Genomic DNA, 13,603 nt, shown 5'->3' on the forward strand with positions numbered 1-13,603 from the left:
CATTGGGTTTTCTTGTGGAGAAAAGTGATATGGCAAGTGATAGAATTTCATTCACGTTTGCCTGACAGACTAATTTGCTTCCATTATTAACCTGTCACCTATTATCCTGATGTCTACACGATGACGTTCCATGTCAGAGAAGCAGTGGGCATAATTTTGAAAACATTCATACACTCTCTGTTCAAAGTGGGATTACATTCAGTTCTGTTTATTTTATGATTATATGCAAAATTATTCAATTCAATTGTAATAGATCACAGTTTTCACATGTGGAATTGCAGGACTGAAAACACACTTTCTAGTTCACAACTAATGATCAATAATGATGACGTATTCATTTATTCCAAGTTATAGGGGCTACTTCACACACCCCTTGCGGATGACATCAAGTCACCTTCTCCACTTCTTGCTGGTCCAGCCTTAAACCTGATAGGACTCAGAGCTGACACCCGCTTAAGGTGGGGTGTCCAGGTGATCTCAAAAGATGGAACTCAGATCCTCAGATCTCAGGGTTACTCTTGTCAGTTCTGTCATAGGCTGATTTGGTCAAGAGTAACTCCCAGCATTGGTCAACCTACCTAGTATCAATGAAACCCACCAGGACCCTGCAAGGCTAACCAACTGGACCTGTTTCTGCTCCTTGGGTTCAATATTTCCACACTTGTTTTTATGCATCAAACTTCTCACCGCAGGGTCTGGAAATTCTAATTCTCTCTAATTGATGGGTGCTGACTCAATCTATCAGTACAAATTTGGGAAACTCCTCTAACACAAGCAAGGGATATTCATTCTGCCATTAATTCCAATGGCTGGAGGAGTGGATGTGTTTGAAGACAACTGCCTCACCGAGTTCTCCTCTTTCTCTGCGCCCCCCCACCCACATCCAAGGAAATGGAATCATCGTCTTAGAGAGTTACATACAGCATGGAAATAAGCCCTTCGGCCTACTGACCCTTGAACCTTTGCTTCAATTGCCACTCACTTATTGACTAGCGACAATTTGCAGTGGACAATTAAACCAACAAGCTGCATGTCTTTGGGATGCAGGGAGGGGAACCCATAGAATAACAGGTAGAATGTGCAAACTCCACACAGTCACCAGAGGTCAGGATTGAACTGGTGAGGGACCAGCTGTGTCACTATGCTGTTCTCACCTTGGACCAGACTGCAGCCAAGAGGCTGAACTTGCTGAGATCATCAATGGTTTCCAAATCAGGGCAAGGAGTGGATTCTCCCCTTAACTCAAATCCCCAACAGGAAGACCAGGAAGAAGGTGAGTTGTTATTTAATTTTGAAATACGTTTTGTTTAGGCCATTTGATGGTTCTTAAGATATTTTATTTTTATTCTATATTGAATTCTCTATTTTAACAAATTCACTTATGGCAATTGTAATGCTTTTTAAGTGCCCCTTAATTCCAGACATGTTTAAAAACTATTACAGAGCCTTGACATTTTGACAGCAAAAGGGAGCTCTGGGACGGGGGGGGGGCATGGTTTCTCCTGGGGTCTCGCAGGATGTGATTGGTGGTCATCTTGCGTGGCTGACTGTATTTGAACCTCGTGAGCAGGCGGTAAAACAAGCACGTTAATAGGCGCTTTCGGCCCACAAGCCTGTGCTGCTCAATTACACCCAATTAATCTAAAACTTAGTACATTTTGAAGGGTGGGGGAGGAAACTGGAGCCCCCAGGGAAAACCCACACAGACACGGGGAGAAATATACAAACTCCTTACAGATAGCGCGGGATTCGAACCCTGTTCCTGATCCCTGGTGCTGTAAAGATGTTGCACTAACTGCTACTCTAACTGTGCGACCCTGCCAACATATTTTAAAACTGTGTTTTATATATTATGCTTTCCCTTTCTTTCCTTCTTAATTCATTTAATTTAGCCTATTTCTCTATTCATTTTTAAAAATCTAATATGATTGAATTTATTGGTTTTCGTTCTTTGCTGCTTACATTTTACTCTTAAGTGTCATTGGTATCAGGGACAGACCTTGGCGCCATTAGATCTCAGATGTGGGTTTCAGCCAGCCAGTGACCAGTGTACGCTTACAGTTCTCTCAGGTGCCTGAACAGTGCAAGAGTCCTGCTGATGTCCACCTCAGCAAGTTCAAACCATGGGTGTCAGTATGTCTGAATTACGGGCACGGTCAGCAAACAATTCAACCAGTTTGCAACTTTTGCCCATTGGGAGGGGAATGGAGGGCTATGGTCCAGGCACAGGTCAATGAAACAAGGCGGAAAAGTAGTTCGGCATGGACTAGATGGGGTGGAGGGCCTATTTTTGTGATGTGTTGTTCTATGGTTCTAGGAATTTAGGGAATGGGGAAGAGGGAACACAATTGTTTTATTGCTTGGTTCATTTCTCTCTCTGCGACAGGTCCGTTGAATTCACTGAATGGCTACACGGAGCCCATCTCCCTTTGGCCTTAAACCGGTTATGTCCCCGGTGGATGCAGAGTCGTGGAACCAAATAAAACCCCTTACGGTGATGAACAAGTTGCTGAGCATCCCCTCAAGGTCAGCCTGTGGAGGACAGTAGTCAGTCCACACCGAGGCTCGATGGGGCTGGACCCAGCAGACAGGTGAAGCTCCTTCATTAACAGAAGAAACCCTCCCCAGTAAAAGATAAAACATAGAACCCCTGTGTCAATTCCTAACAGTTCCAGAAGCCATCATTGCTTTAAATTCTGGGGCCAAAATACAGCTAATATCCAACACTGCTCTCTGTGGCCATTGTCGGTGTGCTACCTTGCCAGTAATCAGTTTTTTTTTAAATCTCAGAACGTTCCAGTTAACGTTCCATAAACGTGCAGACAGTCAGTCTGCAGACTATTTAACTCCTTCCCACACAGTGCTTTTATGATGGAGTTATCTGTATGTTTTCAATAGTCAAAGTGAAACACTGCACAGCGGGAGATTAGGCAAATATTTTAACTGGTTGCTCACTGGTGAAGATAAAAACCTTAGGGTCTGATACGTGTAAACCCATGGATTGAGCGCACGAAAGGTTAAAACAGTGATAAATATCGGTCTCAAATGCACATACTGATCTGAGACTTTAGACGTTTATCCAGACTCTTTGCTGCGTGTATGATAGCATTAGGACTTCATTGTGCAAATTGGAACCACGATGACCAGAACCACAGTACACACAGCTGCTACAATTAAGGCGGCAATCTTACAAAGTTTTGCCCTTCTGAATTCTGCCTCTTTCCGTTTCAGCAAGGAATCGTATCCTGGGGTGTAGATATCCTCCATCCAGTATTCTAAGTTATTAGGATTCAAAGATTCTTGATTCTGTAAGGAGAAAGAAAGTCCTCTTAATGTCATCTTAGGCAGATCACACGAAGCAGAGGGGGTTACCTAAAACGATAGCGGCTCGATGCCACTAAATCCAAATGAAAGTAAATCCTCGTGGGTTAACAGTGAGTCAATAACTTCAGAACAAGAAAGTAGGGGGTAGAGATAGACCACTCAGTCAGATCTTGCTCACTCCCCACTCACACCACCCTCTCGTTTGTCATTTCTGTCACTCCGTTGACCGACGCAAATCAATCCCTACCTTGACTGAGGTCGTCAGCCTCTGGGGTGCACAGTTCCAAGGATTCGCAACCCATAGCCTAAAGAAATCTCTGAAAGCAAAATGTTGCTGAGGGCAGAACATACTGTAAAGTGTAAGGAAAATAGGGTATTTGGGCCTTCCTGTTGGGGCTGATCTGCCTCCTTGGGGCCAGCACTATCCCTACATCCCTTCACGTCCAGCCATCCACCGATCTCGGGTTCGAATTAAGTCAGTGACCATCATCGGAGCGGAGATTCCAAAGGTTCACCACCCACAACCCCCCCCCCCCCCCCGCCCCAATGAGTGGAGAAACATTCTCCCACATTAAATGACCCACAGCTAGTTCTGAGCCAGTGACCCCTGGTCCTTGATGCTAGAGCCAGGGATAACATTCTCATCAAACCCAGGAAGAATTTTAGAGGATCCAGATAGATCATGTTTTATTCTTCCAGACTGTGGAGGATACTGTCTTATGTTCCTCATCCTCGCCTCATATGGTCGACCCATCATCACTGGAGCCAATCCAGTGAATTTTTGCTGCATTCCATCTATGACTCTCTGACAGGGGGACAACAGCTGTTTGCAACCCTCCAGTTGTGGCCTCACTGAGACCCCGGACAACTGCTGCAAATTCCATAAACTTAAGTAACACAGAAAATGTTGGGGCTTCTCAGTAGATCAGGGGAGCATCTGTGGAGAGAGGAAAAAGAGTTAATGTTTCTGGTCCGAGGCCAGTTCTGATGACGCTTACTGCTCTTATCATTCTTGAAGAATTTGGAAACTGCACCTCAGCCCGAGGATCTTGCTCATCTCAATGAAACCACCTCATTCACACGTGGAAAGAAGATGGCAAATGGAGATGAATGATTTCATCCAAAACGCGGTGGAACCAAATTTCACCGAATCATCTGAGAGGAGCTGGGCTTGAATGCAACATTGCAGCCATGAAGTAGACGCTGGGAGAGAGGGAATGCATTGAAGGTCAAGGTCAGAAAGAATGTACCAAACGGCCTCCCTCATTCAGTAAGGCTCTATGATTTGATTCAGGCATTTCTGCCCAGAATGCATTGCTTTGTACTACTTTCTTTTTTGGATGATCTATTCAGCTGAAAATACAAGTTCTCTGAATCCTATGTGATATCTTTGTCAAGGAGATAAAGTTGAGTGATTAGACCAGGCAAGGTTGGTCACAGGGAAGGAAGATAGGGGCCTGAGGAATGGAAAAGTAAATGCACCCCTCCAAATCAGCAGTGTCACCTTCTGGAGGCAGGGATTGTCAGAGAGTCATGCAGCGTAGAAACAGGCCCTTCAGCCCAACTTTCTCATTCCGACCCACCCACATCCACATGCCTGGGTTTGGCCCATATCCCTCTAAAGCCATCCAGTCCAATTTTTTCTTATACATTGTAATAGCACCTGGCTGACCTAAATGCAAACTATAGGGCAAGTTTATAATCCTACAGTTTCAAGTATCCCGCACCCCTTCTGTCTCTCCATCTAACTCACCCAGGTCCTTTCTCACACCATCTTCTTCTGAACAATTCTCCAACCCTCCCCACCCCCCACCGAGCCTTGTTACCCAGTTTCTTTCCCCTCCCCAGCTGGTTCCAACACCCACACATGCCTCCTACTGGGTCCCCCCACCTTACCTGGTCTCACTCATCAATTCTCATCAGATCCCACCCTCTGCAGTCCCCTTGTCGGCTCCACACAACACCATCTCATCTGGACTCACCTATCACTTGCTATCTCCTACCTCTCCCCACCCACTCCACATCCCGTCTCCCCCCCCTCCCACCCCACTGGCTGGGTCTTGATGAGGGAGGGTGGGGAGAGGCCAGCTTTAACTCGCTGCTTATCCACGCAATGAAGGCAACTTTTGCAATGGCCAGCAGGAACTTATAATGATGAGGAGAGAGGAGAGGAGGTAACAATCAAAGCAAAAAAGCCCATCTCATCTGGATCCACCTCCTGCCTCTCCCCACCCACCCCACATCCGCCTCCCACTCCTTTATACTCGTGCTGCCCTGATGAAGGTTCCTAACCCAAAACATTGACCTTTTCCTTCCGTTACTCATCACAGAGCACCTACGCCATGGGGATTATTTAAAGTGGTATGCGAGTGGGGTTGAGAACCACTGCTCTAATCAGATGGTGCAGGTTTAAGGGGAGGAGTGAGAGGTTTAGAAGGGCTGCAGGAAGAATTTCCACCCCCCCCCCCCCCCACCCCAATACCCAGACAGTGGTTTGAGTTTAAAATGCAAGAGTAGGTTACATGCAAACACTTCAAAACAGATCTTATTTAAAATACTGGAGCTCTGCCCCATGGTAGAAGTATCGGCTCCAGAGCTTTTGCAAGGGCGCTCAAGAAACTTCACTAATGGATTGTCATTTGCAAAAGGCAACAGATGAAAGAGCATGTTGGAGCCACTATTGTCTGGGAGAGAACTTGCTGTTCTGAGTTAAATAGGCTTTTCTCTCACAGAGAGAGAGAGAGAGAGAGAGAGAGATCACTTGCACAGTGTTACAGACAGCAGCTGGGACTGGAACAGGACAAGCTGGCAAGCTTTTGGAAAACCCCATTTGGAAGACAGGTTGTGAGTTCTAATTCAGCCTGGTCAAAGCCCTTGTGGTTCATACAAGAAGAGAGAACTGTCTGTCTAATGTTTCACTTGGAATAAGTGAAAAAGAAAGGAACTCTGTAGTGACCTGAAAGAAAGAGGTCATCATCTAGAGAACCCTGAAGGGGTAAGTTCCATCAGTAAGACACTGAAGTGACTGATTAAAAAGGGACAACAAATCTCTCTCTGAAAACTGACAAGAACCTTCCAGAGCGGTAACCATTTACCTTTCAAGCACCAAAACTGGTGAATTTTATATATGTTAAATTCTGTGCACAGTATAAGAATTGCCTGCAACCAGTGAACTTGGAGGAATGAGAAGCGAGATTGGACTGAGAACCAAAGAACTTTTCTGAATTTACACACACATTACGTACACGTGCAGTTAGAATTAGAAGGGGGTTAAGTTAGGTTAAGTAAGTCAATAGAGATAAGTTAAAGTTTGATTCTATATTCATGTTTAAAGATAATTAAAAGCAACTTCTGTTTAAGTAAGTATTTGTTGTGGTGAATATCGATTACTGCTAGGTTTTGGGGTCCTCTGGGCTCGTAACAACATTGACTCAGCTATATTTTTGCCCTGCCAATAAGTGTTAACTTTGCCACACCCGCAGGAAAAAGAATCTCAGAATTGAATTTGATGTCATATATATATATATATATATATTCTGACAATAAATCTGAAATCTGTAAATATGTAAAACTCTGCAGTACATTGACGGTTTGCTATTCAGTCTGGTCTCATGAAGTACCTAAAGGTTATTGTGGCTAGAAGTCAACATAAGTTTCAGGGCAAAATTTGATAGCTTTGTTCGGAGACACAGATTATTAATTATGAGAGGGTGAACAAACTCAACCACCACATCCAGGGCTGATGTTCCTGCAGCTGATCGACCTCTTTCAATCCAGTCCTCTGAATCTACCTACCTCTCTGAGCCTGACTCGACAAAATTTTAAAAGCTATACACTGTGAGGAGTTTGAGGAGATTCGGTACGTCACTGAAGACTCTCGAAAACTTCTACAGGTGTATTGTGGAGAGCATTCTGGCTGGTTGCATCACTGTCCAGTATGGAGGCGCCAACTCTCAGGACAGGAAAAAAACTCCTTAGAGGTTCGTTAACTCAGCCAGAGACACCACGGACATCAGACTTCACTCCTTCGAGGGCATCTACAAGAGAAGGTGTCTTAAGAAAGCAGCCTCTATCCTCAAAGACCCCCACCACCCAGGCCATGCCCTCTTCACTCTGGTGCCATCAGGAAAAAGATGCAGGAGAGTGAAGACGAACACTCAGCGGCACAAGGACAGCTTCTTCCCTGCTGCCATCAGATTCCTGAATGATCAATGAACAAGACACTGCTTCACTTTGACTTTTTCTTTCACTATTTCTTTGATATTTAATTTGTAAGGTGGTTTATATAAAGAAATGTTTGCACTGTGATCCTGCCACAAAACAACAAATTTCGTGACATGCTCATGACAAATAGTTCTGATTCTGGTTCTGACAGTGACAGATACTAATGCTGGACCTCACCTGGATTTCCAGAGATGATAACTTTACCTTTTCACTGATGTTCCGGGTGTACTCCTCAATGGCCCAAGATGGCTGAGGCTGCTTTTGCTCCAGGACCTCAGTCAGACGGAGATCCGTGTACAGTGGGTTGGTCTTCATGTGGGATTTCATAGAATTGGGGTACACATGTGGGCTGAAGACTTGTTCAATTAAAAGAGAATCTTTCCCGAGTTTTGATGGCCGTTGTGATTGTGCAATGATGCAGCGGCGATCTGCCTGGAGGAGAAATTCAAGGATTGAAAATGCCATCTCATTAGAATCTGCAGTGATGCAAATAAAAAAAAAGATTTGGCGTCAGTGGAACGTGGTGGAACCCAGAAGCAAGGGTGCCACGGTTTGTGCAACGCTGCTACAGCACCAGTGACCGGGGTTTGAATCCTGCCCTGTCTGTAAGGAGCTTGTACGTTCTCCCCGTGTCTGCGTGAGTTTCCTCCAGGGGCTCTGGTTTCCTCCCACCGTTCAAAGCGTACCGGGTGGTGGGGGGTGGGGGGAGGGTTGTAGGTCAATTGGGTGTAAAAGGACCTGTTATCATGCCGTATGTCTAAATAAATGTAAAAATTTACTTCATGACAACCAGGTAGTAGTCCAACAGAAGATATGAAATAGGGCAAAAAGTAATCTGCTGGAGGAACTCAACAGGGAGGTCAATGTTATGGGCTACAACCCTTTATCATCAGTTTTGACTAGAAGCACAGGGCTGAATGGCCTGGTTGTAGTATTCTATGGGCCATAAATGCTGACAATTCTTTTCTCCCACTTATGCTGTCCGCCCTGCTGAGCTCCTGCAGCGGATTACTTTTTGCTCCACATTCCAGCGTCTGCAGTCTCGTGAATCCCCAGAAGATTTGAACTTATCGCGGTTTCTCTGGCTGAAGGGTCAATGATGTGATGCTATTACTGAAAAGTCTTGAAAAGATGTATTGGTCTACGGAACTGCAAAATTCAATCTGGACTAACTCCATTCAACCCTAATCATTCAGTCTGTTGAGGTTAGAAAATAAATCGAGTTCCACAAAAACTATATAAATCTAAAGCAGAAATCTCGGAATGTGCCTCAGATGTGGTGTGGAGGTTGAAACCTTCATCCACTCCACCTGGCTGTGTACAAAGGTGAGATCCTTCTGGGAGGACCTGGGGGACATGCTGAAAAAAATTACCAAGGTAGATTTTCCACAGGATCCAGAATTGTACCTTTTGGGAAACATTATGGACGTGTGTTGTAAACTGTCCAAGTACCAAATTCAGTTTGTGAAGGTCGCCTTGGTGTTAGCCAGGAATCGTATAGCGGTCATGTGGAAGTCCGACTCCCAACTAAACATTACACGATGGAATACGGAAATGCAGAGTTTTATTCCTCTGGAGAAAATCACATACAATTTAAGGACACATTCATTAGGGTATGGAAGCCTTATCCGCAACATAAGGGACACAGATATGGTTACACCCCTTCCAAATAGATCCCTACTAATAGTGGAATGATTGATATCAATGAAATGGGCTATGGTGCAGACAACTTGCTCTTGTTTCAGATCTTTTTCATTTTACTTTATGTTATTCTGGGTTTATATTTTATTCATTTAAGGGTCTATAGGCCTTTTGGCTCTTTATGTTTATTTAATATACATAATCTTTTCCTTGTTATATTAGGGTCTGGGAGGGAAGGGAGAGGGTTGGGCGGGGGCGGGGAATGGACTCAATGTAATAAATCATTGTTGAGAAAGATTGTATTATTATTTTGGATTTGTGTGAGTCTTGGGAAAATCAAAAATGAAATATCCAAAAAAAAAAGAAAATAAATTGCACTTATGATGTCCAGTTATGATATTTACTGCTCATATTGAGTGAGCAAATTCAGGACATGAAGGACTGCCATGTGACACTCTAGATATTGTGGACGAACCTACATTGGCACACTATTTTCCTTGGAAGTTTAAAGGAAAGACTATCTCCAACAGAGAGTCTAACAACCAACCCTTACCATTCAATGGCATCACTGTTGCCAAGTTTCCCCCACCTTTATTGGCTACGAGGGGGGGGGGGGGTCACAGTGACCAGAGACTCAGCTCGACTGGCCACAAACATACCGTGGCTACAACAATAGATGCTAGATAACTTCCAGCAAATAATTCACCTCCTACACCTTAAAGTGTTTTCAAAATCTACAAGGCAGGAGTGCGAAGGAAGAGTGTCTTCCATTTGGAATGATCATGGATTGCAGGAGGAAATCAGAGAATATGATCCAGTCCTCATTGAGGGGTCAAATTCCTGGGTGCCAACATCTATGAGGATCTGTCCTGGGGTCTCCATGTCGATGCAATTGCGAAGAAGGCTCACCAGTGGCTTTACTTTGAGAGAAGTTTGAGGCAATTTGGTATGTCACCAAATTTCTGCAGCTGTACCATGGAGAGCATTCTGACTGGTTGCATCACTGTTTGGTACAGAGATACCAATGCACAGGACAGGAAAAGGCTTCAGAGAGATGTGAACTCGGACTGTAACATCACATGCACCAGTCCACTCCATCGAGGACATCTACAAGAGGCAGTGTCTTAAGAAAGCAGCCTCTATCCTCAAGGATCCCCACCACCCAGGCCATGCCTCTTCACTCTGCTACCATCAGGAAGGATGCACAGGAGGCTGAAGATGACCACCCAATGGTACAAGGGCAGCTTCTTCCCCCTCTGCCATCAAATTCCAGAATGGACAATGAACCACAGACACCACCTCAGTGTCTCCTATTTTCTTACACCATTTATTTAGTTTGAAATGTAATTTATAGCAATATTTGCAACGCTGCTGTTAAAAAAAAAACACATTCATGACAATCAATTGTGATTCTGAGTTTCTGTGGGCCTGGATGAATGCAGTCCAGCACTCAAGAAACTCCAGATCAAAGCAACACACAAAAGGTTGGAGGAACCCCATGGATCAGACAGCAATTTGTGGAATCTAACACCTGGTCAACATTTTGGGCTGAAACCCTTCACCACGAAACGTTGACTGTCTTATTACCTTCAGCAGATGCTGCCTGCTGTGCTGAGTTGCTCCAGTTTTACAGCATCATCAGACATTCCTGCTTGCCCCAAGGCCAAAGGAGCCTGTTGGACTGGCATCCCATCAACCACATCCCCCCCCCCCCCCCAACATCGCCTGTGCGCAGCGGCTGCATGGCGTACCATCCGCAAAACACCAGCAGCACTCCCACACCCATGGTCCCCTCCACCAAGACGGACACAGCAATGGCTGAAGGAGAACATCGCCTGCAGGCCCCACACCATTCTGAGTTGGATCTGCATTTGCTGTTTCTGCCTCGTTGCTGGCCTACACACTTCAAAGTAAATACCTTTTCCATTGGTGAAGATGTTAGACATCCGTTCATGGGAGGGAACAAAATAGTACAGAGCAGTAAGGAGAAGGTTAGAATGCAAACAAAAAAGTTTGTAGCAAGTATTTGAATATGGATGGGTAGGTGATAGAGAAGGGAAATGCTCTGGAAGAAGATGAAGGGCAATTGGCAGGAAAAGTAAATAATGTTGTTATTAAAGATGAGGGAAAACAGGGATTAAAAATTGGGAAATCTCTGAAATTCATATATTTTAATGCCAGGAGTATTGTAAAAAAGGTGGATGAGCTGAAGGTGTGGATTGATACTTGGAAGTATGATGTGGTAGCGATTAGTGAGACATGGTTGCAGGAGGGATGTGACTGGGTTTCGTTGTTTTAGGTGTGATAGAGTCGGAGGGGCAAGAGGAGGAGGGGTTGCATTGCTTGTCAGGGAAAATATTACAGCGGTGCCTAGGAAGGATAGATTAGAGGGCACATCCACGGAGGCTATTTGGGTGGAACTGAGGAGTAGGAAAGGAGAGGTTACACTTGTAGGGGTGTATTATAGACCACCCGGAGGGGACCGATACCTAGAGGAGCAAATCTGTAGAGAGATAGTAGATATTTGTGATAAGCACAGGTTTGTAATTATGGGAGATTTTAATTTTCCACATATAGATTGGGAAACACATTCTGTGAAAGGACTGGATGGGTTAGAGTTTGTGAAATGTGTGCAAGATAGTTTTTTACAACAATATGTAGAGGTGCCAACCAGAGAAGGAGCAGTGTTAGATCTACTGTTGGCAAATGGGATGGGTCAAGTGACGGAGGTTAGTGTTGGCGAGCACTTTGGGTCCAGTGATCATAATGCCATCAGCTTCAATGTCATTATGGAAAGAGAGAAATCAGGGCCAAGGGTTGAGGTTTTTGATTGGGGAAAAGCTAGATTTGAGGAGATGCGAAAGGACTTGCAGGGTGTGCATTGGGACAATTTGTTTTATGGGCAGGATGTAGTAGAGAGATGGAAGTCTTTTAAAGATCAGATTTTGAGAGTGCAAAAGCTTTATGTTCCTGTTAGGTTAAAAGGAGGGGCAAAAGGTTTGAGAGCCGTGGTTTACAAGGAATATTGGAAACTTGGTTCGAAGAAAAAGGGAGGCGTACATTAGATATAAGAAGCATGGAGTTAAGGAGATGTTTGAAAGATACATTTAATGTAAGAGGAATCTTAAGAGAGGAATTAGGAAAGCTAAAAGAAGGTACGAGGAAACTATGGCAAGCAGGATGAAAACTAATCCAAAAGAGTTCTACAAATATGTTAATGGTAAAAGGAAAGCTAAAGACAAAATTGGTCCCTTAGAAAATCAGAGCGGAAAACTGTGTGTGGAGCCTAGAGAAATGGGGGAGATATTGAACAGTTTCTTTTCTTCGGTATTCACTAAGGAGAAGGATATTGGGAGATGTGAGATAAAAAAAAGCAAATTGGGTAAATATGGGGAATATAGAGATTACAAAAGATGTAGTTTTAGGACTTTTGAAGAATATAAAGGTGGATAAGTCTCCGGGACCAGACGGGATCTTCCCCAGGACATTGAGAGAAGTGAAGGAGGAAATAGCAGAGGCTCTGGCAGTAATTTTCCAAATGTCATTAGATATGGGGATAGTGCCGGAGGATTGGCGCATTGCGCATGTGGTTCCGTTATTTTAAAAGGGTTCAAGGAGGAAGCCTGGCAACTATCGGCCTGTAAGTTTGTGTCTGTGGTAGGTAAATTAATGGAGAAAATTCTTAGAGATAGTACTTATAAACATCTGGATAGACAGGGTCTGATCAAGAGCACTCAACATGGATTTGTGGGAGGAAGGTCATGTTTGACCAATCTGATTGAATTTTTTGAAGAGGTGACTAGGAATGTGGATGAGGGTAGCGCAGTGGATGTTGTCTATATGGACTTCAGTAAGGCCTTCGATAAGGTACCACATGGAAGGTTAGTTAGGAAGGTGCAGTCTTTAGGTATAAATTTTGAGATAGTCAAATGGATTGAACATTGCTGAAAGGGAGAGGCCAGAGAGTGGTAGTGGATAATTGTCTGTCAGGTTGGAGGCCGGTGACCAGTGGTGTGCCTCAAGGATCTGTATTGGGCCCATTGTTGTTCGTTATATACATTAATGATCTAGATGATGGGGTGGTGAATTGGATTAGTAAATATGCAGACGATACTAAGATAGGTGGAATAGTGGATAATGAAGAAGGTTTTCAAGGATTGCAGAGGGATTTGGGCTGCTTAGAAAAGTGGGCTGAAAAATGGCAGATGGAATTTAATGCTGATAAGTGTGAGGTGCTTCATTTTGGTAAGAAGAATCAGAACAGGACATACGTGGTAAATGGGAGAGCATTGATGAATACAGAAGAGCAGAAAGATTTAGGAGTAACGGTACATCATTCCCTGAAGGTAGAAACTCACGTGAATAGGGTGGTGAAGAAGGCTTTTAGTATGCTGACCTTTATCAATCATTGCAT

At 44.2% G+C, this 13,603-nt stretch overlaps 1 protein-coding gene across 1 annotated transcript in view; it reads right to left on the minus strand.

Moving 5' to 3' along the window:
* Positions 1-207: 207 nt before the first annotated feature.
* Positions 208-13,603, minus strand: part of minar1 (membrane integral NOTCH2 associated receptor 1) — a 46,028-nt gene continuing 32,632 nt past the window's right edge. Inside the window, exons 3-4 of the mRNA XM_069910362.1 lie at positions 7,753-7,980; positions 208-3,306 (exon numbers count right to left, since the gene is read on the minus strand). Coding sequence (XP_069766463.1) covers positions 3,109-3,306; positions 7,753-7,980 — 426 coding nt within the window. The 3' untranslated portion in view covers positions 208-3,108. The remainder of the gene's footprint in view (positions 3,307-7,752; positions 7,981-13,603) is intronic.

This window comes from Narcine bancroftii, chromosome 14, assembly GCF_036971445.1.
Source record: "Narcine bancroftii isolate sNarBan1 chromosome 14, sNarBan1.hap1, whole genome shotgun sequence".
Lineage (NCBI taxonomy): Eukaryota > Metazoa > Chordata > Chondrichthyes > Torpediniformes > Narcinidae > Narcine > Narcine bancroftii.